General features: G+C 43.1%; 2 protein-coding genes and 3 long non-coding RNA genes across 5 annotated transcripts; 4 read left to right on the plus strand and 1 right to left on the minus strand.

Moving 5' to 3' along the window:
- Positions 1-875: 875 nt before the first annotated feature.
- On the plus strand, positions 876-4,821 carry LOC124317800. Its single transcript, XM_046782788.1, has 4 exons — positions 876-920; positions 2,690-2,826; positions 3,090-3,371; positions 4,342-4,821. Exons 3-4 carry the CDS (start codon positions 3,141-3,143, stop codon positions 4,612-4,614), a joined length of 504 nt encoding a protein of 167 aa, XP_046638744.1. The 5' UTR covers positions 876-920; positions 2,690-2,826; positions 3,090-3,140; the 3' UTR covers positions 4,615-4,821.
- Positions 4,822-6,337: 1,516 nt separating this feature from the next.
- Positions 6,338-7,433, plus strand: LOC124320148. Its single transcript, XR_006913783.1, has 3 exons — positions 6,338-6,560; positions 7,038-7,230; positions 7,314-7,433. It is a non-coding gene; the product is annotated as an uncharacterized LOC124320148 (long non-coding RNA).
- A 2,046-nt stretch (positions 7,434-9,479) lies between these two features.
- LOC124320165 lies at positions 9,480-10,050 on the plus strand. Its single transcript, XR_006913799.1, has 3 exons — positions 9,480-9,534; positions 9,623-9,895; positions 9,963-10,050. It is a non-coding gene; the product is annotated as an uncharacterized LOC124320165 (long non-coding RNA).
- A 3,705-nt stretch (positions 10,051-13,755) lies between these two features.
- LOC124320596 (sporozoite surface protein 2-like) lies at positions 13,756-15,799 on the minus strand. Its single transcript, XM_046783447.1, has 2 exons — positions 14,846-15,799; positions 13,756-13,812 (listed from the first exon to the last, which is right to left on the minus strand). Exons 1-2 carry the CDS (start codon positions 15,797-15,799, stop codon positions 13,756-13,758), a joined length of 1,011 nt encoding a protein of 336 aa, XP_046639403.1.
- Positions 15,800-18,171: 2,372 nt separating this feature from the next.
- On the plus strand, positions 18,172-21,369 carry LOC124320023. The gene is made up of 3 exons (XR_006913716.1): positions 18,172-18,216; positions 19,986-20,122; positions 20,384-21,369. It is a non-coding gene; the product is annotated as an uncharacterized LOC124320023 (long non-coding RNA).
- Positions 21,370-22,175: the final 806 nt, after the last annotated feature.

The raw sequence follows: 22,175 nt of genomic DNA on the forward strand, positions 1-22,175 counted from the left end.
GAGGGAACGGTTTCTAAACCGACGGGAAACCGCATTGCAAATTTGCAATTGCAATGGTGAGTGAGAGCGGTGAGATGTGTTTTTTAAAACCTGGCAATGTTGCACACCAAAATGTCATCCAGAAACCAGAATTCCAGACTTGATTGTTTTTGTTTGCAAAGCCAACAGGATCCCAGGATGGTTTTTACTTAAAAATGAAAAACGATGTCGTGCTTGTATCGTGGAAGAACTATGCGGTATGTCAAAGTATTGCTGTTAATTAAACCGTAAGAATGAATCACTTAATCAAAGGAAGTCAGATGCATGGCAAGTTGGCAACTCAGTTGCATCATAGATGTAAATGTTTTGCCTAGTAAAATGGTTATATACTTTTAGATCAGCTTAGATCATTGTGTCATAGAAACACGTCAAATCACGTCGTAAGATCTCGAGGCATTTTTTGATGTGTTGATTTGTTTTGTTTTGCCCTCTGTTTATTGATTTTCTCTTGAATTTTGTGTCATCACAGACACACAGGAGGGGGAAGAGGAGCCATGGACGAAGAGGTATAAAATTGTTGTGGGCTATAATATCCATTAAGAATTAAATTACTCCCATGTTTTCTTTCGCTCCTGTAGGTTTGAGCTCCTCAAACGATTGTGTGTCAGCATTCGCCGTTATACTACATAGGCCTCTCTGCTATACAGTCTATCCATCATTATTAACCTATCAATTCACTCGTGTGGAAGGCAGCACTAGCCCAATCCAGGGCAGCAGCTCATCCAGGAGCAGCAAGGAGGATCGAAGCATCAGAGAAAAAAGAAAAAAAAACAAGGAGCCCCCCCAAAAAGATGGCGATCAATATAAGAGCTTACTCGAGAGACTGGACACGAGCGCCGGAGTCGGAAACGCCATCATTCAACAGCATCACGCAACGCCAGGTTCCTCCTACTTTTTCTTTATTATTATTTTTATTCTTATTCTTTCACACATCATTTTCTTTTTGATTTATCACGTCGTCTCTCTCTCCTATTATATCGAATTGCGCTAATTTCAGTTATTCCTGGACAATTATCGGTAGATAGTCGTACACATGTGCAGTGCAGTAGGCTGCCACCACTCTTTATAAATAGCGGCCTTGTGTCAACTCCTAAAAGCCTGCAATCACGTAGATAAATAGGAACGGCGTGTGTATAGATGTCCCCTTCTGGCTTTTGTGGGTGCACCAGATATATACCCACACACACACCATCGTTCAAAACTATTCTCCCAGCTCAGAAGATTAAACAGAGAGTTTATATTTAGAGACGGCTGAGACTCTGCTGCTGCTGCGCCCAGTGAAGCGAATGTACAAGACACTATTTGAATGTGTATCGGGTCGGTTAGGTTTTTCTCTGTGTGTTTCTGCGCCGGAATGGTGGAAACATAATAATCAGCAACTTTCGTTTCTCGCCCTAAAGGAATGAATGCGAGGGGAGGGGAAAAATGTCCGGAAGTGCTGGATGTGGGAGCCGTCGGTGTAGTAGCAGGGCAGCAGACAAGATGCGGTTATCTCACGGTGGGAGGGCGTAATAATAAAAGAATAAAAACCAAAATAGGAAATCTGATCTGGATGTTGGCGACGATGTCGTCATCCAGCAGACGGAAATAAAAAGAAACTTTTTATCTTTTTTTGTTTTTCGTGGCGCAGCGAAACAATCTGTCCCAAGATTCCGTAAAGGCTCCTGAAAAAAAAAATCCTGTCCGACGTCTAACTATGGCAGACAAACAATCGATCAAACCAGCACCCAACTTCTTTTTATTTTTCTTCTTCTTTTGTTATTAGGTCGTATCTTATCCGGATTGGAATGTTTAATTGTGTTTTGACATGGCGCGAAAATTTGAATTCCTTTTTTCAAAAAGTGTTCTAAATTCCTGTTACGTGTGTTTTAGGTGCGTGTATAAATCATTTGCATATAGATAGCTCTGAAATCCAATCTGATCCTCTCGTCTTCTCTATTTGACAGAGAATTATTATGATCACAGGCCGGGAGAAAATATACCCCGCCCAAGATAAAAAAAACGTGGTTGGGGGTATCATTTGGATGATGCGATTTACAGGCAATTTCGGAGCGCGCTGAGGTCTAGCGTGACTCGTAATGAACCCTAATATAGTAATATTACATCTAGCCTCTAATCGAATGTCATATCCAGCCAGTTTGCTAAACAAGATTTAGGGTCGATGCGTTTGTTGAAATTGTCACAAAGGCTGGCTGCTGGGCGCTGAGGAGGAGAGAGAGAGCCAAGGTCCGTGAGAGAGAAAGAGGCTGGCTGTCAAAAGCTTATTAGCATCGTATATATTTATATAGGATTGCCAGTGAGGTAGATACGGCCCGGAGGCTGCATTTCCTCGTATCTAAGAAATGCCGGGGCCTTGTTATTATATTGTGTATGTATCCTGTATCCGCCTAGATTCCCCAATGGACGCCCCCCCCCCCCTGATGTATGCGGACCTGAGGGGGGTAAAAAAAAATGAGGGAATCTTGTTTACTTTGCGGCTAAAACATCCACCTCCTCCTTTTTTTGACACGATGATATTGTCCAATCGATTATTCAAATAAAGGCGCGCGCGCGCTTAAACCTCACGAGGGAATTCAATTTAAGAAAACTGGTCAAATGCAATGATTAACCAATGGTTACACATGTGTCAAATTTTGTTTTTATTTATTAGGTGTGTTGAGAGGATTGCCGAGAGATTTCGGCGTTTGACCACCGTCACATCATCAGTCGGCATCAGCTGGCGGCCAACAGCAGCAGCCGGGCAGCAGAGGCAACCGCGGCAACAACCGGAGTGACGTTTCCATTTAGGTCAGTCGCAGTCCTGCCACAGATTAAAATCTAGCAAATGATCAAATTCAGTCGTCTAAACTGAAAAGAAGAGATGATGGACGTTCCCAATTACTTGTCAAATGCACTTATACAGGATCAAAGCGACCGATCCTACCCCCTTTTCTATTATTAGTAGTGAAACACCACGCCCCTTCCCCCCTTCCATTTTGACGTATAATTAGCCCAGGGGGGAAATAATCGATTTGGTGACCATTTTGACGTGTGTGTGTGTGTATTTTCAGGTGGACGTAGGATCGACTAAGGCGACCAACATCGGAGGCGTTGGCGATCGAATGGGTCGCACGACTAAAAATCAACGCGGCGCTTCCGGCGGAGGCGGCGGAAGCAAAGCCGAGACTCCACCCACTACATCTCAGCAGCAACAATACGAGACGGCCCTCTACTCGCGCGAAGACATTCGCGAGCAATACTGCATCAACAAGAAAGAAACGGACGTGCTGGATCGCTCGTCCCACGTGCGCCAAAGAGCCAAAGGATTTTTCGGATGCCTAACGAGTCGCAAGGTAGTAACACTGGTAGAAATTCACTCAACTTTGATCAGCCCCAAATAATTAAAAAAAAAAATCCTGACAGGATCTTTTTTTACATATTATGATAGATGTAAGGGCAGCCATCTTGGTGTGTGTCCTTGGCTGTCCTTTTTATTCTTTCCCTTTTTGTTTGCTCTCACTGAGAGATCTGAGAGATCTGAGAGAAGAGGAAAAATCAATACAGCAGGAGCATACAGATCCCCCCTCTGTCTCGTAGAGTCTCCAGTGGTCCGGTATCCTATACTGGCACAGCTTTTTGGATATTCCTTTCACATGCTAGCTCCTCTTTTTGCAGATATTGTCAACAGACATTCTCTGTCGTCAAATTCGTTCGCAGGCCGGGAGGGATATACACATCAAAGAAACAAATAAGAATCTCTCTCATCATCATAAATATTCAGTGTGAAAAGGGAGGAAGAGATTCCAGGATGGATAAGAAACAAAAAAGGTCCATCGATCATCCGGATGACTTGTTCATCTCTTTTTGGCCCTCTTCTGTTAGATTTACACGGGTAACATATTATTACCATTTGGCGCATGTCGATAAAGCCTTCGAGAGTTCCTACTCTGGTGATGTAATAAAACAAAAGTGGGTGGGAAATACAAGATAGAAATTGTGGTTGACCCCCACCATTTTCTATTAAGATGATGAACGGCTGGGAGAAGAAGATGTAGGATCGATATGTACACAAAGACCTCTCTGGAGCCAACATCACCAGTTACACTACTAAAAGGGGTGGACACAGACACACAGACACACATTCTTATAATAAATATATCTGTGTGTGTTATTTATGTGAATGGGAAGTCGGAAGAGCATTCTCATAAATAGCCGAGCTGGGCTGTCGAACGACTTTATTAAGTGCATTCTTTTGCTGGGGGGTTTTTGATTGAACTTGTTTTTGTTAACATTTTATTTGATTTGTGTATCACTTTCCCATAGGATCACGGTGCCAAGAAGAAGAAATCGCGTTCGTCTTTCTTTTCGGCTTTGTGCGTCCGGCGGGCCAGCGAGGAGAACCTGTACAACGGCTGCAACAAACCCGTGGCCAACACCAACCGCAGCGTCACTCTGCCGGCCCTCCAGCCCTTCACGGTATACACAAATGAAATTAAATCAGGACGCGCGCTCGCCCGTCGAAGAAGAAATTGTGGCCGGTCGCGTTCTGGTTCACGACCCGACCCGCTACTTGAGCGGAAGCGGATCCAGCGATGATGGCAGTCTCAACAACGACGATCTCTTTGCTTCCTCGCTTCCGGCCAAGCCAGACATGAACCGCTCGTTGGGCTTCACCGACGTGGAAGATGTCGTCTGGTCTGATTCGGAGCCTCATCCGCACGATGGACCTCCTCCCAATCCGGCGGAAGAAGGCAAACTGCTGCAGGCCCAGAAATTGTTCGACTCGAACGTTTCGTGTCCGGATACGGCCGGCAACTATAGCGACGAGTTTGGCAGCACTTGGCAAGTTACAGTCCTCCAGCCGCATTCATCCGTCGCTGTCCGGCAGAGCGGAGGTGGTGGTGGGACCACCAGCTCGGATGACAAAGGCACCACCTCCTTTGTCGTCACCTGCGATTCAGATTTAGATCCACCCCATCCGCCCACTCCGCCTCCCTAGCGACCACCAGCCCCCACCGATCCCCCATCCGCCGAACTATCTGAGACGGAGAAGGAAATCATGGTCCAGTTTCCACCCTGGCCGGGATCTCAGGACGCTCAGGAGTTGCTTCCGGCACCACCCAGTTTCGCCTGCTCATCCCTCAACTCGTCTCAACTTCCCTCGGCGGATGAAGAAGAGGATCAAATCGTGACGTCATCAGCTCCTCCACTTGCCACCGCAGCCATCGCTCCGGATATTGATCCGTCGAGTCCCAACCAGCAAATGAGTCAGCGTGTTTTATTGCGTCACTTGAAGAACGGCTCGAAAAGCATGTCGGAGACTATTACTTCCGTCGATTCCGACTCTTCCGGACGTCGAGTGAAGGAGCATGAAACGTCGGCCAGCTCTGAGCCGCTCAGCCTTCCACCCAGCGAACTGAATAGTCCCCTGCAGGCGGACGTTAATAACAGCGTAAAGTTTGTCTAGCCTTTGACGGTTTGATTCATTGATTCATCAACAATCAATCAAACCGTTAGCGGCTTTGACCTCTTGAGGTAATTTCCTATTTACATGCTGTTTATTATTAATGCTCAATTAAAGTATCTTGGTTAGGGCGAATGGCAGGTCGTTCGTTTGTGATGTCAATGCTGGCTTTAGTTTTGTCAAAAATTCGGCAAAATACTACGACGATTGCGCCAGGATTCTTGGAAATATAATTCCACGTCGTTTGGCGCCCACTTTACATATTCCGTGGGCTCTGCCTTTCCAGCTCGATGACCCACCGATAGTGCCTACGACTTTTGGCAAGATGTATTAAAATGTTTTCAGCGAAAAAGTCGATACGATAATTAATCAGGATTTCGTTTTTGCCAGGATGGAATTGCGTCGTGTTGTGGCCGTCATTCGGCACGGAGATCGGACGCAGAAGCAGAAAATGAAAATGGAAGTCCGTCATCCCAGGTAAAAGAGAAAAACAGAACTCATTGTGCTAAAGAAAACTTGAATCCTTCTCAATTTATTCGTAGATTTTTTTGCTCTGTGGACCTCCTACGAATCCGAAGTCAATGGACGCCATTTGAAACAAAAAAAAAATTGCACAACTGCAGGAAGTGCTCGATATAGCCCGCTTTCTCTAATATCAGGAGTAGTTGCTGGTTCAGCTGATCGGAAACTAGAGGAAAAACGCGGCAAATTAGAACAACTTAAAACTGTTCTAGAATTGTACAGTATTACTTACATTATACTCTGGATAGCTAATTTCATATTATTGGCTGATTTTCTCATTTTCTCAAAAGCTTATCTTTCTTTTTTATTTACTGATAGCCTTTAAACAACTGGTTGGGTGGAGCACGTGAGGATTTGGTCGACATGTTCATCATCCACACGATGGAAGAAATCCAGGGCTTGTTGGAGGCTCACGAAGAGTTCAAAGCCACGCTTGGCGAGGCGGATAAGGAATACCAATCGATCAGTCGGTCTGGTTCAACAAGTCGAGTCGTTTGCTAGCCAGCACAGCATCCCCGGCGGCTTGGACAATCCATACACCAGTCTTACGGCCAAGGTATTAAAAAAAAAAAAAAAAATTATTCACTTGCTCTTGTCGACTCCTCTGCTGCGGATTTTTATCGCGGAGATAACACGGGGGTCGTTTTTTGTTTTTAAAATAATTTCGATACGATTTTATTGCTGATTCACTATATTTGCGTGCTTTAAATTTAATTTGGCGCTTATCAACTGGGTCGACGTTGGCGTTGATTTAAAAAAAAAATCACTTATTTATTATGTGTCGTGTGTTTGTGTGGCCCAAACTAACTGCTGCAAACGCTCGTTGATTTTGTTAAAAGGATGAATCATCACCCAAGGTAAACCATGGCCTGTTTGCTTGGTGAATGGGCATGTTCTTTTATGGGGAATGTTCTTTTTTTTATCGTTTTTCATTTTTATTTATTCGGATTTTTTCACCCTTCTCTCCAGCCCTTCAATTGCCTTAAAAGTTGTACTTTGTTGTTGGACTAATTTGATTTTTCTCTTGTTTAAGGACATAACTTCCAAATGGGCGGAAGTCCGTCTGTTGGTTCCTCAAAGGGACGGCACTCTGGAGGCCGTCCCGGCTTCGTAAACAACAGAACAATGAGCTTATGCGCCGCCAGTTTGCCGAAAAGGCTAACTCGGATGGACCATGGATTGAGTGCCAAATGGACGCCGTGGCTTTGATCGCAATGGGAATGCAGGTCCGTCTCTTCAAAGACTTGTTCTCCTTTTGATGTCGTCAAACTGATTTTCTGTGTATTTTGTCGACTGAATGAATGTTCAGGGATCATTGGAGAATCAGTTGGTCCGCTTGAAAGAATAGGAGCAGAACGTCTACGCCTACAAGTCGCACATGGAAGAGTTGGAGAAGCTCAACCAGGGCATTCAAGAATCGATGGTGTTTGAAAACCGATACACACTCATAACCGCCTAAACCGCCTACACCATGGAAACGCTTCGAGTCGGCTGGGAGCAGTTGCTCACCTCCATCAACCGGAACATCAACAAAGTTGAAAAACCAGATTTTGACGCGCGATTCTAAAGGTATCAAAGTCTAACAAGTTTGGTTATCGACAGGAAACGTCAATTTGGTTCATAGGCAGCATGATAGAACAGATTATTATATGGACAATTTCTTATGTTGTTTCGACACTTTTTCTCGAGTACTTATCATGTAGCCAGACAAATAGCCTGCAATAACCTTACTATTGCTTTCCGGCTTCTTTTTTTCTGATTCCCCACCATGTCTAATTTTCTAGATGTCTGGAGAACAATTGCTTCGGTAAACAAAGTCGATAAAAACACACCATTCAAATATAGAAAACCGGCTCTTACTTGGGGAAACCTGCGTTCGGAAATTCCCTCTCAATAGGCTGCTATATCAATCGGTTGTTTGTATTTTAACGGTTGACAATTGCTATGCGCCATCAGATAATCAAGGCTGTCAGACGCGAAAGTTTCTGCTATAAGAAAGAATTTCAATTCTAGACACTGACTCGACACGAATGCCAACAAATACGATTGTTTATATGCGTTATCTGACTATCTCTCGTCTATGATGCAGGTATATTTCTAACAGACAGGAAATCATTATGTGGGAAACTACTGCTGTATAGCGAAAGGCTGGATGAAGGTAAGCTATTGTATATGCCTGGCTTATAATGTAGTAGTTGTCAAACGTTGTTCCACCAAACTTTCCCGCCTGATCGGGTATATAAACACAAGAGAGAGAAACGGTTCCATAGCAGAGTCAGTTGACCAGGTGTCGTGAAAACAGCAACATACATCCCATTGAGTTGCTATTCTCTGCCAAGTGTATTATTATTAAAAACTGTGGGCCTACTACAATATTGGAGTTCTAAGGCCTCATTTTAGGTCAGTGCTCATTCATTTTCATTTAATGAAGGATTAATTTATATTGGTTGCGCTGCAGTGTAGAGTTTCGTGCGGGGAGTGATGAACGTCTAATATTGTCTAGAATTTCTTTAGATGTAGTTATAACAGTGTTAAATAGCAATGGTGCGATTTTAATAAAAAAGAGTGAAGTTATAATTAAACGTTATTCATGACACTCTTGTCAAACTTATATTTGTGACGTTACACCTGTTAACCGTTTGGCTACAGTGGGAACTCAATTTGGCCTATTATAAAAATTTTACAAGCGGGCAAACCCTCTTGAAATTATCTCCGGCGTATCCAATTTCCGTGCATGAATTATAGCTGAATTTATTTATTTATTTTATTTTCAAGAATTCAAGATGTTGCCGCGTTGGACGGTTGGCGTGCTCATTTTTGGCGTGCTGTTTTCTGTCTTCTCCAGCAGCGAAGGCGTCGAGAAACCGAAAGGGTCAAATGGTCGAATTAAAAAGATATTTGAATACGTCAAAATCCCTTTAATCGACCTGCCACATTGAATATCAACCCGAACCCAACAGACTTTAGCACGGCGCGGCGCGGCGCGACGCGACGATGATGTGGTTCAATACGATCAGCTATAGGCTACTATACGATCCCTCTGGATTGGGCTTTGAATTTAAATTACCGTTCGATGGACGTTACCAACCGATTTTTGAGACCGAGAAGGTCAAACCTAATCGTAACCCGAATTACCAGACATCACCGAGTCCTGAACCGACTTACTCGCCCCCATCGACTATACACTGCCACCTTACTTTGAACTTCCTCAAGTTGAACCTGCTCTTCCTCCCTATGTCCCTATTCATACCGTGCCGAAATCTAATTATAAACTTGAGACATCAGTCGACATTTCATACACTACTGTGTCAATCCATACAGCAGTCCAAACAGCTGTCAATCAATACAGCAACGAATATCCTTACTATTGCCCTAAAGTTGGTGGTTACGAGTGGTCATAGCCCTGGCCGGCTAGCTAAAGATTGCGTAGTGTGGTACGATCTCGTTCTGATCACTACTGCCCAATACTGCCTGCTGCAAACTGCCGGATGGACAACCAGGAACTTGTTGTCCGGATCTTCGCCGTAACGGTAAATATTTCACTGCCTAAATTTTGTTTGGTATTCCTATACAGTACCAGAGCTCTATTTCAAATCGATTTTTATTTTAACTCAACAGGTTATGGCGAAGCTATCAAGAAAACCAAGAAAAATGTGAAATGTGTGAGCATCAGGGTATTGACATTTACTCTGTGAACGCGGCTGCTCACGCGGGTCGCTTCAACATGAGGTTAATGGACGAGACGGAGAAATTCCTTCGCGACAAGAACATCACCATCAGACTCAGTTCGTCATCTTACGCGCATTTACTTTTCCAGACAGCGACCGAAGCTGAACATCTTAGTCGTGCCGCATTAACTAGTATTGAGACAACCAGAGAACGTGGCAAAAGGTATTTTTTTTTTCTTCAAATTATTTCAGCTTCAACAATTAAATGACTCGATATTCAATTGATGTAGATTCGAAATGACTCCAGCAGAAGAGGCTGGTTTGGGTTTGACTCAATTCCATACGAGCTACTACTACGAGCTACAACTTACGAGCTACTACACCGAGCTCCGAAGTATAACTCTGCCCCGAGCTACATCACCAAAGAGCCGGAGTACTACACCGAGGTTCCCAAGTACTACACCACTAAGGCACCCAAATACTACACGACTACGTATGCTGCCCCCTGCCTACTACATCGAGGCCCTTAATTACTACAACACCGAAGCGCCCAAGTACAATTGACGTTGCCCCGAGCTACTACACCGATGCCCCGAAGTCTTACTCGGCGTAAAATGAATTGTCTTCAAACAAGTCGTGTAAAAGGAGAGAAAAGAAGGTATAGAAATCAGTCGAGTGATGATTTTCAAAACGGCAATAACTGCAGTGTCCAGCATCTGTCCCCAACTGCATTGCTCGTGCTCTGCTCTTCGTGTAACCAATTCGTAATCATGGGTAAATATTTTGTTTTTTACATTGAGTTATGTATCAATCCCAGTTTTTTTCTATTTGTTAATATTCCAGTTGGTACTCTTTTCTAATTGTTTGACAGTTATTTATACTGAATATCAATGTTTAAATTTATGAATTGTTTAGTTAACTATAGTGACGTGCTGCTGTTGGGTGTTGTGATGGCTGGGTCGACCGCTGGTGTACCTTTGTAATTTTGTATCATTGGTATGGCGGATCACAAATCACAACGCCGCCGCCTTACTAAACATTAAACAACAACCAGTTACTACACCGAGGCTTTAAGTACTACACATCTAAGGCGCCGGAGTATTATACCACAACTTACGCTTCCCTTGAGCTACTACACCGACGTCCCGAAGTAATACTCTGCCCCGAGTTTGACCATCAAGGCACCGGAGTACTACACGACTTAGTATACTGCCTCATCATCCTTCACCGATCCTAAGTACAACTCTGTTCCCAGCTACTACACCGAAGCTCCAGCTTACACCACTAAAGCGGTCGAATACTACACTGAAGCCGTTCTTATTTATGCCCGACCATGAATTTATCTTACCTTTCCCCCGATTTTACCCGCATTATGTCAAAAGGCATACGAAATTAGCCCCTGAACGCCTCCTGTCAACGCGTATGTCATTATATTATGTCTAGTCAAAGAAAAGGGTGAAACAAGGGTGACAAAAAAGCGCTGACGCAACATGTGGCCTCAGGCTTCCCATCAAAAGTGTAATCATTTGATGTGAGCATCTATATTAAATGTTAGTCATTCAGCCAGAGGCTTCGCTGCTACACATCATGACTCTCTCACCTAGGTATTAAATTTAATTAATTCAATTAAATGTAATGTAATCAAATATTTAATTTTAATTAAATATTAGATTACATTCTTTCAAGTGGCTGCCACTTGCGTGTTTACTCATTCTCCTACCAGCTCAGTGGTATTATGCCAATACTACCAGCTATAGTCCTGTTTATTCAGCACCACAAGTGTCCAATCGACCGGATCTTTCTTACGTATTCAACTATCCCTACACGTCAGTTCAAATTTGTCTTAAAGTTGATTTTTCTTTAATTCAATAACAATTGTGGATAGCGTATGACGTACTCCCGGAGAGGAACCATGGTGTCCTGCTGCGTCTCTGCTAATCAACCATCTGTGTTTCAATGCAAACCTGCCATTCTCTGTTCACCTTGGTTCATTGAATGACTCTACAATCCTTGGTGGTGTACGGCAGCAGATGGAAATTTCGGAGCTTGTTGTCTATAGACATTCTCAAGACAACATGTAAGTTACCATGTCTAATCAGTGTGAATTTCCAATGGTAATGTTTAATTTATTCAATAACCCAGCTTCTGTTGCACGATTCCCCGAGTCGAGTGAGTTGACAGCCATGCCCAGAGACATAACCAAAGACGAGATGAGTCGTGCTGTTACGGTAGCTCGCCAGCACGTGGAAGAGATTAGTGCTTTCGAATGGCATGCTGGGAATAACATGTTAGCTCCCTGGCAAAATTCTGCGGCCTACAGCTACAGTGCTACCTACCACCTATATGCCTCCCTCATAGGCCAGCAGGAAGGATGGAAAGGACTTCAATCGCTGGAAGCGTCTAGAAACTTGGCTAATGTGTAAGTTATTCTTTTAAATTTTTGTTTAAGATTATCTAAATTGTTTTTTGAATTTTTAGGTTGAACTTGAACCTGAAATTGCCGGGTTCGCACTGCTGTAACGAAAATGTAGGACTTCGCCCGTGACACTGCAACACTTGTGTGTTAAGGAGACCGCTCTTTCGTCCATTTGCCGTGCATAGCCTGCTTGCACTGCAATGCATCTGCTTTGTACAACAGGTAAAAGTGTTTTTGAATGACTTTGATACAGATTGAATAATGCTACTCTGAAATTACTTAGGACTTACGACGCTTCATATGCAACAATCTTGCTTACCCCAATTGGGGTAGATCGAATTCGCCTTTGGAACGCATCTTACCTCCCCAATACGCAGATGGTGAATTTAATAGTTAGCTTCATTCAACAAGTTTACTTATTGTCCTAATTTTTAAAAGGCATTTGGACGTCCCGTGAATGGCCGGGACTATACCTCCGGGCTCCAGTTGACTCTGTCAGCCGCATCTTTTCGTAAGGCGTCTCAGATTATCCCGACAATCAATTCAATCAATTAACACAATTACTGTGATGCACTGGGGTCAACTTGTCGCTCACGATATTACTCACGTTCCTACTTTCCGTACATGTAAGCTAATTAATTCATTTTCTCTGTTTTTAATGAGCAAGGCTAATTTATTTTCTGTTGTGAAAAGTGACCAATTCGGCGATTCAATGTTGCACGGGTGACGGCAAGTACTTGTCACCTGAGCGAACTCTGTTTCCCCACCGAACCCACTTTGTTTCCCCATCGATGTGGACCACGACAATGAATTCTAGAGTCAATTTGGCGTTAGCTGTCACGATTTCGTCCGCTCTGTCATCGCTCCTCGAGAAGATTGCAAATTCGGTTATGCCGACCAGGTACTGTAGCTCGCTTTTTTCCTAATGATGCAATTCATTACTTTACTTGATTCGACTTGATTATGCAATTAGCTCAACCGAATTCCGGCCTATCTGGACGCTTCCGTCATTTATGGCTCGACTGCTGCTGAAAAAGTTGTCGTGTTACCCCAATAGACAATCGGCGGGGACTATGTTTGTTTTACCAGTCGATCCCGAACGAAAGGATTGTATTTCCGACGAATACGGAAGCCAATGCTTCGTCGCAGGTACGAATTCTAAAATAAATACTGGTTGGTTTGAATGTGGCTAATTTGTTAAAATAATCAGGTGATCAACGAGTCAATCAGTACACTTGTCCAACTGTGTCTTGCACATCGTCGTTTGGCTTCGTTTGCACGACAAGTATGCTAACCAGCTGGCTTTGATCAACTCCCAATGGGACGATGAGAAACTTTACCAGGAGACTAAGGAAATCGTTATAGCTTTGGTGCAACACATCACCTACAACGAATATCTGCCATCTGTTTTTTGGGTAGGTCAAACCGAATTATTAAGTCGAGAATCTTTCATTTCTATTTTTGTTTTGTAGGACCCAATTTAATGGAAGAATACGGCCTACTCCCTCTCACAACTGGTTACACTTACACATCCCGCTTTTAAGGCTCAAATAACAAATGAGTTTGATACTGCTGCATTCCGTTACGGACATTCATTCTCTCATTCGCAACTATACATGCAACGAGTAAAAAAAGGTGAAAGTGAAGTAATAACATTGAAGTGCTAACTAACGCATTTCTTTGCTGTTATAGACTATGATGATACCTACTGGTTTGTTTAATCTCTGTTGGCATCAATGAGAACTTTTTTTTATTTGTAAAATGAGCCAGTTTATCACAAATCTATTTTACTACACAAATTATCGGTTCCAGTCTAATTCTTCCATGTTTTTCTTCCGGTCCATTTCTCTTCCAGTCACTTTCTTCCTTGTTCTACTTCCGGTCCTTTTCTTCCAGTCCTATCCAGTCCCATCTTTCCGCTTTATTCATCCAGTCCATTTCTTCCATCCATTTTCTTTCATTTTCTACTTCCGGTCCATTTCTTCCAGTCCTATCCAGTTCCACCCTTCCGCTTTATTCATCCAGTCCATTTCTTCCATCCATTTTGTTTCATTTTCTTCCTTTGTTCCTTTTCTTCCCGTCCTATCCAATCCCATCCTTCCGCTTTATTCATCCAGTCCATTTCTCTTCCAGTCAATTTCTTCCTTGTTCTTCCTCCGGTCCTTTTCTTCCAGTCAAATTCTTCCCTGTTCTACTTCCGGTCCATTTCTTCCATCCACTTTCTTTCATTCGCTTCCTCCGGTCCTTTTCTTTCAGTCCTATCCAGTCCCATCCTTCCGCTTTATTCTTCCGGTCATATATCTTCGAGATTTGTCTTGCATTTTTTCCGTTCTTCCGTTTCTTTTCCTCTACATCGCGCCTTATTTATTTCTTATTTTTCTTAAAAAATTTGGTGACTTTCTTAGCCCCGTTTTTAACATTTTTTATCCCTTTATCTTTTTTTTCTTTTACACTATTACCAAATTTTTGTATTTTTTCTTCTGCTTTTTCTAATTTTTTTTTGAACCAATTTTTTTTATTTTCTGATGGTTTTTTCTCGTCTTCTTTTGGTTTCTGCGGTTCCCGTTGCCCTTGTGCTGTCTGCTGATTGGTTACAGTTTGTTTGATTTTTCTTTCCTTTTCCTTTTCGCTCTTAGTTGTTCTTTCTACGAGCGTCTCGTCGGTAGGTTTTGTCTTGTCAGGTTTAGCTTTCCCAACCGGTTCTTGCTTCTTTGTTTTAAACATATCAGAAAAGAATTTCCCCAACCCTTTTCGGACCTTTTTTTCAGGTTGAATCGGAGGTGTTGCATACTCGTTATCCGGTAAATATTTTGCTTTTGAGTATTCTTCGGGTTCGTGGGGGTGCGGTTCATTTAGTTGTTCACTTGGAGCTACTTCCGGTTCATGCGCACGAGCCGCGTCTTCCGGTAAAGATAGGGCTGAATATTCTTCGGGTTCGTGGGGGTCGGGTTCATCTAGTTGCTCACTTGGAGCTACTTCCGGTTCTGGTTCTACATTTTCCGGTTCATGCGCACGAGCCGCGTCTTCCGGTAAAGATAGGGCTGAATATTCTTTGGGTTCGTGGGGGTCGGGTTCATCTAGTTGCTCACTTGGAGCTACTTCCGGTTCTGGTTCTACATTTTCCGGTTCATGCGCACGAGCCGCGTCTTCCGGTAAAGATAGGGCTGAATATTCTTCGGGTTCGTGGGGGTCGGGTTCATCTAGTTGCTCACTTGGAGCTACTTCCGGTTCTGGTTCTACATTTTCCGGTTCATGCGCACGAGCAGCTTCTTCCGTAACCTCCTCCGCAGGATATGCTTCAAATTCTTTTTGGTTTTTGACTTTTTGTTTCTTTTGAGCTGTCGCAGTTTCACCCATCGGAATTGTCCACGCTACTGATGGCCGGCTTGGATGTATTTTAGCCTTATTTGCTGGTTGTCGTACTGGTTGCTCAATCGTGGTTCCAGAAACATTACGATCGGGGTGATACCCGTCGTGATGATTCTGGTTTCCGTCATAATTTTTAAAATGACGACCTTGTTGGCCATTGGAATTTGTATTTCCAATTGGATTACATCCGTAGTGGTGAATAATCCTATTATCATAGTTTGTATAATTTTGGATAAAAACGGTGTTTGGTGGAGCTCTATGAGATTCGTGGTTCTGGATATGGCGCCTGTTACCACCTTTAGGTTGGTGGTTAGGGCTATTTTGATCACATAAAATGTCCATCTGGACCGGATAACGATTACCCGTCCTTCGTACCGTAGTTCTGTTTCCATTCCCGGATTCATCATAGACTTCCGGGTATCGAATGTTACAGTTTGTCTGATAATTTCGCTCGTTCCGTTCAGCAGGATTGGTACTACATCGATCTGAACGACGGTCTGATTGATTTCGATTGCTTTTTTTACTTTCATATCGGTAATTGTTTATAATGTTACCGTTTAGGTTATCAATATATAATACTGAGCTGCCTTGTGAGACTCCGGTTGGATTGTAGTCGGAGACACTACATGCCTGTTGGGTTTTTGTACCCTTGTCTGGTTTAACATGATTTTTTATGGTTTTTTTGTTGATGGAGTGGGCGTGTTCCCCACTAATCAACAAACCGTCGCTAAACGGAATGCCAACATTTATATATGCCATGTTGAGAATAATTTTTGTCTTGTCTTTTCAGTTGAAACAGTGTGTTGGTAGTCACACCTTTACATCACCTCATGTCGAGCACCCTTATATAACCTCGCATCCAACTTTCCCTTCCGCAACTGCTATCCTGAAGGATTTTTCATTTACAGTTCAATAACCTTGCAAGTTATTTGCATTTAATTTGCTCAACTTATATCTCCCTCTTTTTACACTTAAAGTTCAATGATTAAAATTGAAAAATAACGACCTATTACTTAAATAACTGCAAAATTAAAATGCAATTCTGGTTGTTGGCTTGTTGCGTCATGGTTGCGTCATCAAAGATTGCGTCATCACGTCGACGCTATAGACATCTGGTGGTGATTAGCATGTTTGGGCATGTTTGGGTATGTCTGGGCAGCGACTCGACTGACCCATCACAGCGTTATAACATGAATAAGCTCCTCCCCCTTGAGACATGAATAAGCTCCTCCCCCAAAATTTTCGTGACATTATCCGTGACATTATCCGTGACAGACACAGGCTCCTCCAGTCCTCCCCCAAAAAGCTTGCTGTTTTATTATATATGGAAGATTCAGAATCTGTATGTGATTTGCCATCACTCATTGATTCTTAGGGAATATATTGTTGGTTTCAACAAATTCGATTGGAATTGCGGCAAATATTTTGGAAAGGGTCTGTCACTTTCGTTGAGCAAATGACTCACGCCAATGTTTTCAAAAACAATTTTAATTCATCGATTGTTTGATTCAAAATTTGGCAATAAATTTATTAATTTGATTTCATTTCACCTTTTATTATTTTTATTGCCCCTTAGCCTTTAGTCGAAGATCTTTTTGCGCATGTTTACTTTTTGATCCATGTTACTTTAAAAAAAGTCGCCTGTTAATTCCAAATGCACGGAAATTAAAAGGGCGCAGGAAGTCATAACATTATTTTATTGTTGTGCGATCAAAGAATCACGGCGACGCTATTGTCCTATGGCCCTCTGGCGACGTCGGTTAATTATGTTTCCAAAAATCTGATTTTATTTTAAACTTTCGTGCGATGGGTATGAGAAATGTGTTATCACGATTCAGAGAGGGAACGGTTTCTAAACCGACGGGAAACCGCATTGCAAATTTGCAATTGCAATGGTGAGTGAGAGCGGTGAGATGTGTTTTTTAAAACCTGGCAATGTTGCACACCAAAATGTCATCCAGAAACCAGAATTCCAGACTTGATTGTTTTTGTTTGCAAAGCCAACAGGATCCCAGGATGGTTTTTACTTAAAAATGAAAAACGATGTCGTGCTTGTATCGTGGAAGAACTATGCGGTATGTCAAAGTATTGCTGTTAATTAAACCGTAAGAATGAATCACTTAATCAAAGGAAGTCAGATGCATGGCAAGTTGGCAACTCAGTTGCATCATAGATGTAAATGTTTTGCCTAGTAAAATGGTTATATACTTTTAGATCAGCTTAGATCATTGTGTCATAGAAACACGTCAAATCACGTCGTAAGATCTCGAGGCATTTTTTGATGTGTTGATTTGTTTTGTTTTGCCCTCTGTTTATTGATTTTCTCTTGAATTTTGTGTCATCACAGACACACAGGAGGGGGAAGAGGAGCCATGGACGAAGAGGTATAAAATTGTTGTGGGCTATAATATCCATTAAGAATTAAATTACTCCCATGTTTTCTTTCGCTCCTGTAGGTTTGAGCTCCTCAAACGATTGTGTGTCAGCATTCGCCGTTATACTACATAGGCCTCTCTGCTATACAGTCTATCCATCATTATTAACCTATCAATTCACTCGTGTGGAAGGCAGCACTAGCCCAATCCAGGGCAGCAGCTCATCCAGGAGCAGCAAGGAGGATCGAAGCATCAGAGAAAAAAGAAAAAAAAACAAGGAGCCCCCCCAAAAAGATGGCGATCAATATAAGAGCTTACTCGAGAGACTGGACACGAGCGCCGGAGTCGGAAACGCCATCATTCAACAGCATCACGCAACGCCAGGTTCCTCCTACTTTTTCTTTATTATTATTTTTATTCTTATTCTTTCACACATCATTTTCTTTTTGATTTATCACGTCGTCTCTCTCTCCTATTATATCGAATTGCGCTAATTTCAGTTATTCCTGGACAATTATCGGTAGATAGTCGTACACATGTGCAGTGCAGTAGGCTGCCACCACTCTTTATAAATAGCGGCCTTGTGTCAACTCCTAAAAGCCTGCAATCACGTAGATAAATAGGAACGGCGTGTGTATAGATGTCCCCTTCTGGCTTTTGTGGGTGCACCAGATATATACCCACACACACACCATCGTTCAAAACTATTCTCCCAGCTCAGAAGATTAAACAGAGAGTTTATATTTAGAGACGGCTGAGACTCTGCTGCTGCTGCGCCCAGTGAAGCGAATGTACAAGACACTATTTGAATGTGTATCGGGTCGGTTAGGTTTTTCTCTGTGTGTTTCTGCGCCGGAATGGTGGAAACATAATAATCAGCAACTTTCGTTTCTCGCCCTAAAGGAATGAATGCGAGGGGAGGGGAAAAATGTCCGGAAGTGCTGGATGTGGGAGCCGTCGGTGTAGTAGCAGGGCAGCAGACAAGATGCGGTTATCTCACGGTGGGAGGGCGTAATAATAAAAGAATAAAAACCAAAATAGGAAATCTGATCTGGATGTTGGCGACGATGTCGTCATCCAGCAGACGGAAATAAAAAGAAACTTTTTATCTTTTTTTGTTTTTCGTGGCGCAGCGAAACAATCTGTCCCAAGATTCCGTAAAGGCTCCTGAAAAAAAAAATCCTGTCCGACGTCTAACTATGGCAGACAAACAATCGATCAAACCAGCACCCAACTTCTTTTTATTTTTCTTCTTCTTTTGTTATTAGGTCGTATCTTATCCGGATTGGAATGTTTAATTGTGTTTTGACATGGCGCGAAAATTTGAATTCCTTTTTTCAAAAAGTGTTCTAAATTCCTGTTACGTGTGTTTTAGGTGCGTGTATAAATCATTTGCATATAGATAGCTCTGAAATCCAATCTGATCCTCTCGTCTTCTCTATTTGACAGAGAATTATTATGATCACAGGCCGGGAGAAAATATACCCCGCCCAAGATAAAAAAAACGTGGTTGGGGGTATCATTTGGATGATGCGATTTACAGGCAATTTCGGAGCGCGCTGAGGTCTAGCGTGACTCGTAATGAACCCTAATATAGTAATATTACATCTAGCCTCTAATCGAATGTCATATCCAGCCAGTTTGCTAAACAAGATTTAGGGTCGATGCGTTTGTTGAAATTGTCACAAAGGCTGGCTGCTGGGCGCTGAGGAGGAGAGAGAGAGCCAAGGTCCGTGAGAGAGAAAGAGGCTGGCTGTCAAAAGCTTATTAGCATCGTATATATTTATATAGGATTGCCAGTGAGGTAGATACGGCCCGGAGGCTGCATTTCCTCGTATCTAAGAAATGCCGGGGCCTTGTTATTATATTGTGTATGTATCCTGTATCCGCCTAGATTCCCCAATGGACGCCCCCCCCCCCCTGATGTATGCGGACCTGAGGGGGGTAAAAAAAAATGAGGGAATCTTGTTTACTTTGCGGCTAAAACATCCACCTCCTCCTTTTTTTGACACGATGATATTGTCCAATCGATTATTCAAATAAAGGCGCGCGCGCGCTTAAACCTCACGAGGGAATTCAATTTAAGAAAACTGGTCAAATGCAATGATTAACCAATGGTTACACATGTGTCAAATTTTGTTTTTATTTATTAGGTGTGTTGAGAGGATTGCCGAGAGATTTCGGCGTTTGACCACCGTCACATCATCAGTCGGCATCAGCTGGCGGCCAACAGCAGCAGCCGGGCAGCAGAGGCAACCGCGGCAACAACCGGAGTGACGTTTCCATTTAGGTCAGTCGCAGTCCTGCCACAGATTAAAATCTAGCAAATGATCAAATTCAGTCGTCTAAACTGAAAAGAAGAGATGATGGACGTTCCCAATTACTTGTCAAATGCACTTATACTGGATCAAACCGACCGATCCTACCCCCTTTTCTATTATTAGTAGTGAAACACCACGCCCCTTCCCCCCTTCCATTTTGACGTATAATTAGCCCAGGGGGGAAATAATCGATTTGGTGACCATTTTGACGTGTGTGTGTGTATTTTCAGGTGGACGTAGGATCGACTAAGGCGACCAACATCGGAGGCGTTGGCGATCGAATGGGTCGCACGACTAAAAATCAACGCGGCGCTTCCGGCGGCGGAAGCAAAGCCGAGACTCCACCCACTACATCTCAGCAGCAACGATACGAGACGGCCCTCTACTCGCGCGAAGACATTCGCGAGCAATATTGCATCAACAAGAAAGAAACGGACGTGCTGGATCGCTCGTCCCACGTGCGCCAAAGAGCCAAAGGATTTTTCGGAGATTTTTCGGATGAAGCCTTTAGCCCAGCCTTTCCTTTCTCTCCCCATGTGCTTACGTCAACAGGGTTTTTTTTGGACAGAAACGGGTCGTGATCGATACGGCGGAGGTACGGACGTGAGTTAACCGACGTGGAACAGATCCGCAGCTCCTTTTTTGCCTTCAATCTCGTCGCTCCGCTCTCTCTGTGTGTGTGTGCGGCAGGCAGAGAGATGTGCATGTGGCCACTTAAGGGTCTCTCTCACGGCCGCTGCCCGTCCATTTTGCTGATCGAATTTCCAGCTTAAGTCGCAGTCTAGGGAAGAGGGAGGCCATTGAAAACTCAAAGGCGAATCATCAACTGAAATACGAGAAGTAACTCTCCAGGAGCTCCTGGTAAAATTGTAGAAGAATTTCCATTCGACCTATTTTATTTTTAAAGTTGTAACGACATTTTTTCACGCGCCGAAATTTTTCGATTCATTCGACGTAAAACCGGATCGATGTGTCGTAATGAGACTACGAGAAAGCGAATGGGAAGGGATGTTATTAGAGCGCCACTGGGTTTCAGGTTCTGCAGATCGGATCAGGAGGTTCTACGGTACTGGGCCTACACACCCGCTGGAATACCTTGGCACATCCTATCCCCTTCCACCTCCTTCTAGGTTAAACAGAGAGAGGCCGGATTGTAGCCGTGTGTGACGTCAATAACGACGTTGTCTATACAAGAGGAGAAAAAAGTAACTTTCCCCCCCCAAAAAAAGAATACAACAACCCCGAGGGAAATAGTTTGTGGGTTCTGTTAAGAAAGAGAAACAGGAGCTCGGCATTTTTTAAAAAAAGAAAAAACACCTTGATCTTCTCATCCGTGGATCCTAATGGCTAATGTCTTGTGTGTATTTCCATCACACACACGGAGAGAAATATGGAAGGATTGACTCTAAATGTTTATTTGTTTGTTCTCGCTGCTGCTGCTGCTGAAGGAAATCTGAAATGGAATTTCATTCCTACCCGAGAAAATAATAATCCCGCCGGAATAGAATCCCGTTTTTGTTTTGTATTTTGTGATTGGCCCAAAAGGTTTCGAAAATCGATAACGTGTGAGAAAGAACCTTTTCCCCTACGGCTGTGTACACGTTAGTAGTAGCACTTGTGTGTGTGTCTCCGGATTGTGCGAAAATCCTTTTTATTTTGTCGGTTTAGCCCCCACCCCGTCCCAAGGATTGGGCACCCACATATATCTTTGATAGTTCTTCTCCTTTCATCCGTCTTTGACTTTTCTTTTTCCTACTGGCCGGGTGTAGTTGCGCTGGATACAATAATAATATTATTTTTTTGGGGTGGGGAGCTCCTTATATTGCCTCGTATAGTGTGTACTTACTTACTACCTATCTCCTGGCCCTGGGTTCGTTCCTTAACGGCAGTCCCACCGACTTATGGCATTCCCTTATTCTTATCGATTGGATTGCGGATGCCTCCGCTCCTTTACACACACACTGTGTGTGTGTAAAGGCTGAAAGGAAAGAGTGTGTAGTAATAGTAGTTGTAGGAGTAGTA

Source organism: Daphnia pulicaria, chromosome 1 (assembly GCF_021234035.1).
Source record: "Daphnia pulicaria isolate SC F1-1A chromosome 1, SC_F0-13Bv2, whole genome shotgun sequence".
Taxonomy (NCBI): domain Eukaryota; kingdom Metazoa; phylum Arthropoda; class Branchiopoda; order Diplostraca; family Daphniidae; genus Daphnia; species Daphnia pulicaria.

What these genes read in the sequence shown, in the direction of transcription:
- LOC124317800 (XM_046782788.1), top strand. Translation starts at nt 3,141, where the DNA reads ATGGGTCGCACGACTAAAAATCAACGCGGCGCTTCCGGCGGAGGCGGC. An exon ending in GATGCCTAACGAGTCGCAAG is followed by an intron (nt 3,372 to 4,341) that starts GTAGTAACACTG and finishes ACTTTCCCATAG; the next exon opens with GATCACGGTGCCAAGAAGAA.
- LOC124320596 (XM_046783447.1), bottom strand. Translation starts at nt 15,799, where the DNA reads ATGGACATTTTATGTGATCAAAATAGCCCTAACCACCAACCTAAAGGT. An exon ending in CGATTCAACCTGAAAAAAAG is followed by an intron (nt 13,813 to 14,845) that starts GTCCGAAAAGGG and finishes TGATGCCAACAG; the next exon opens with AGATTAAACAAACCAGTAGG.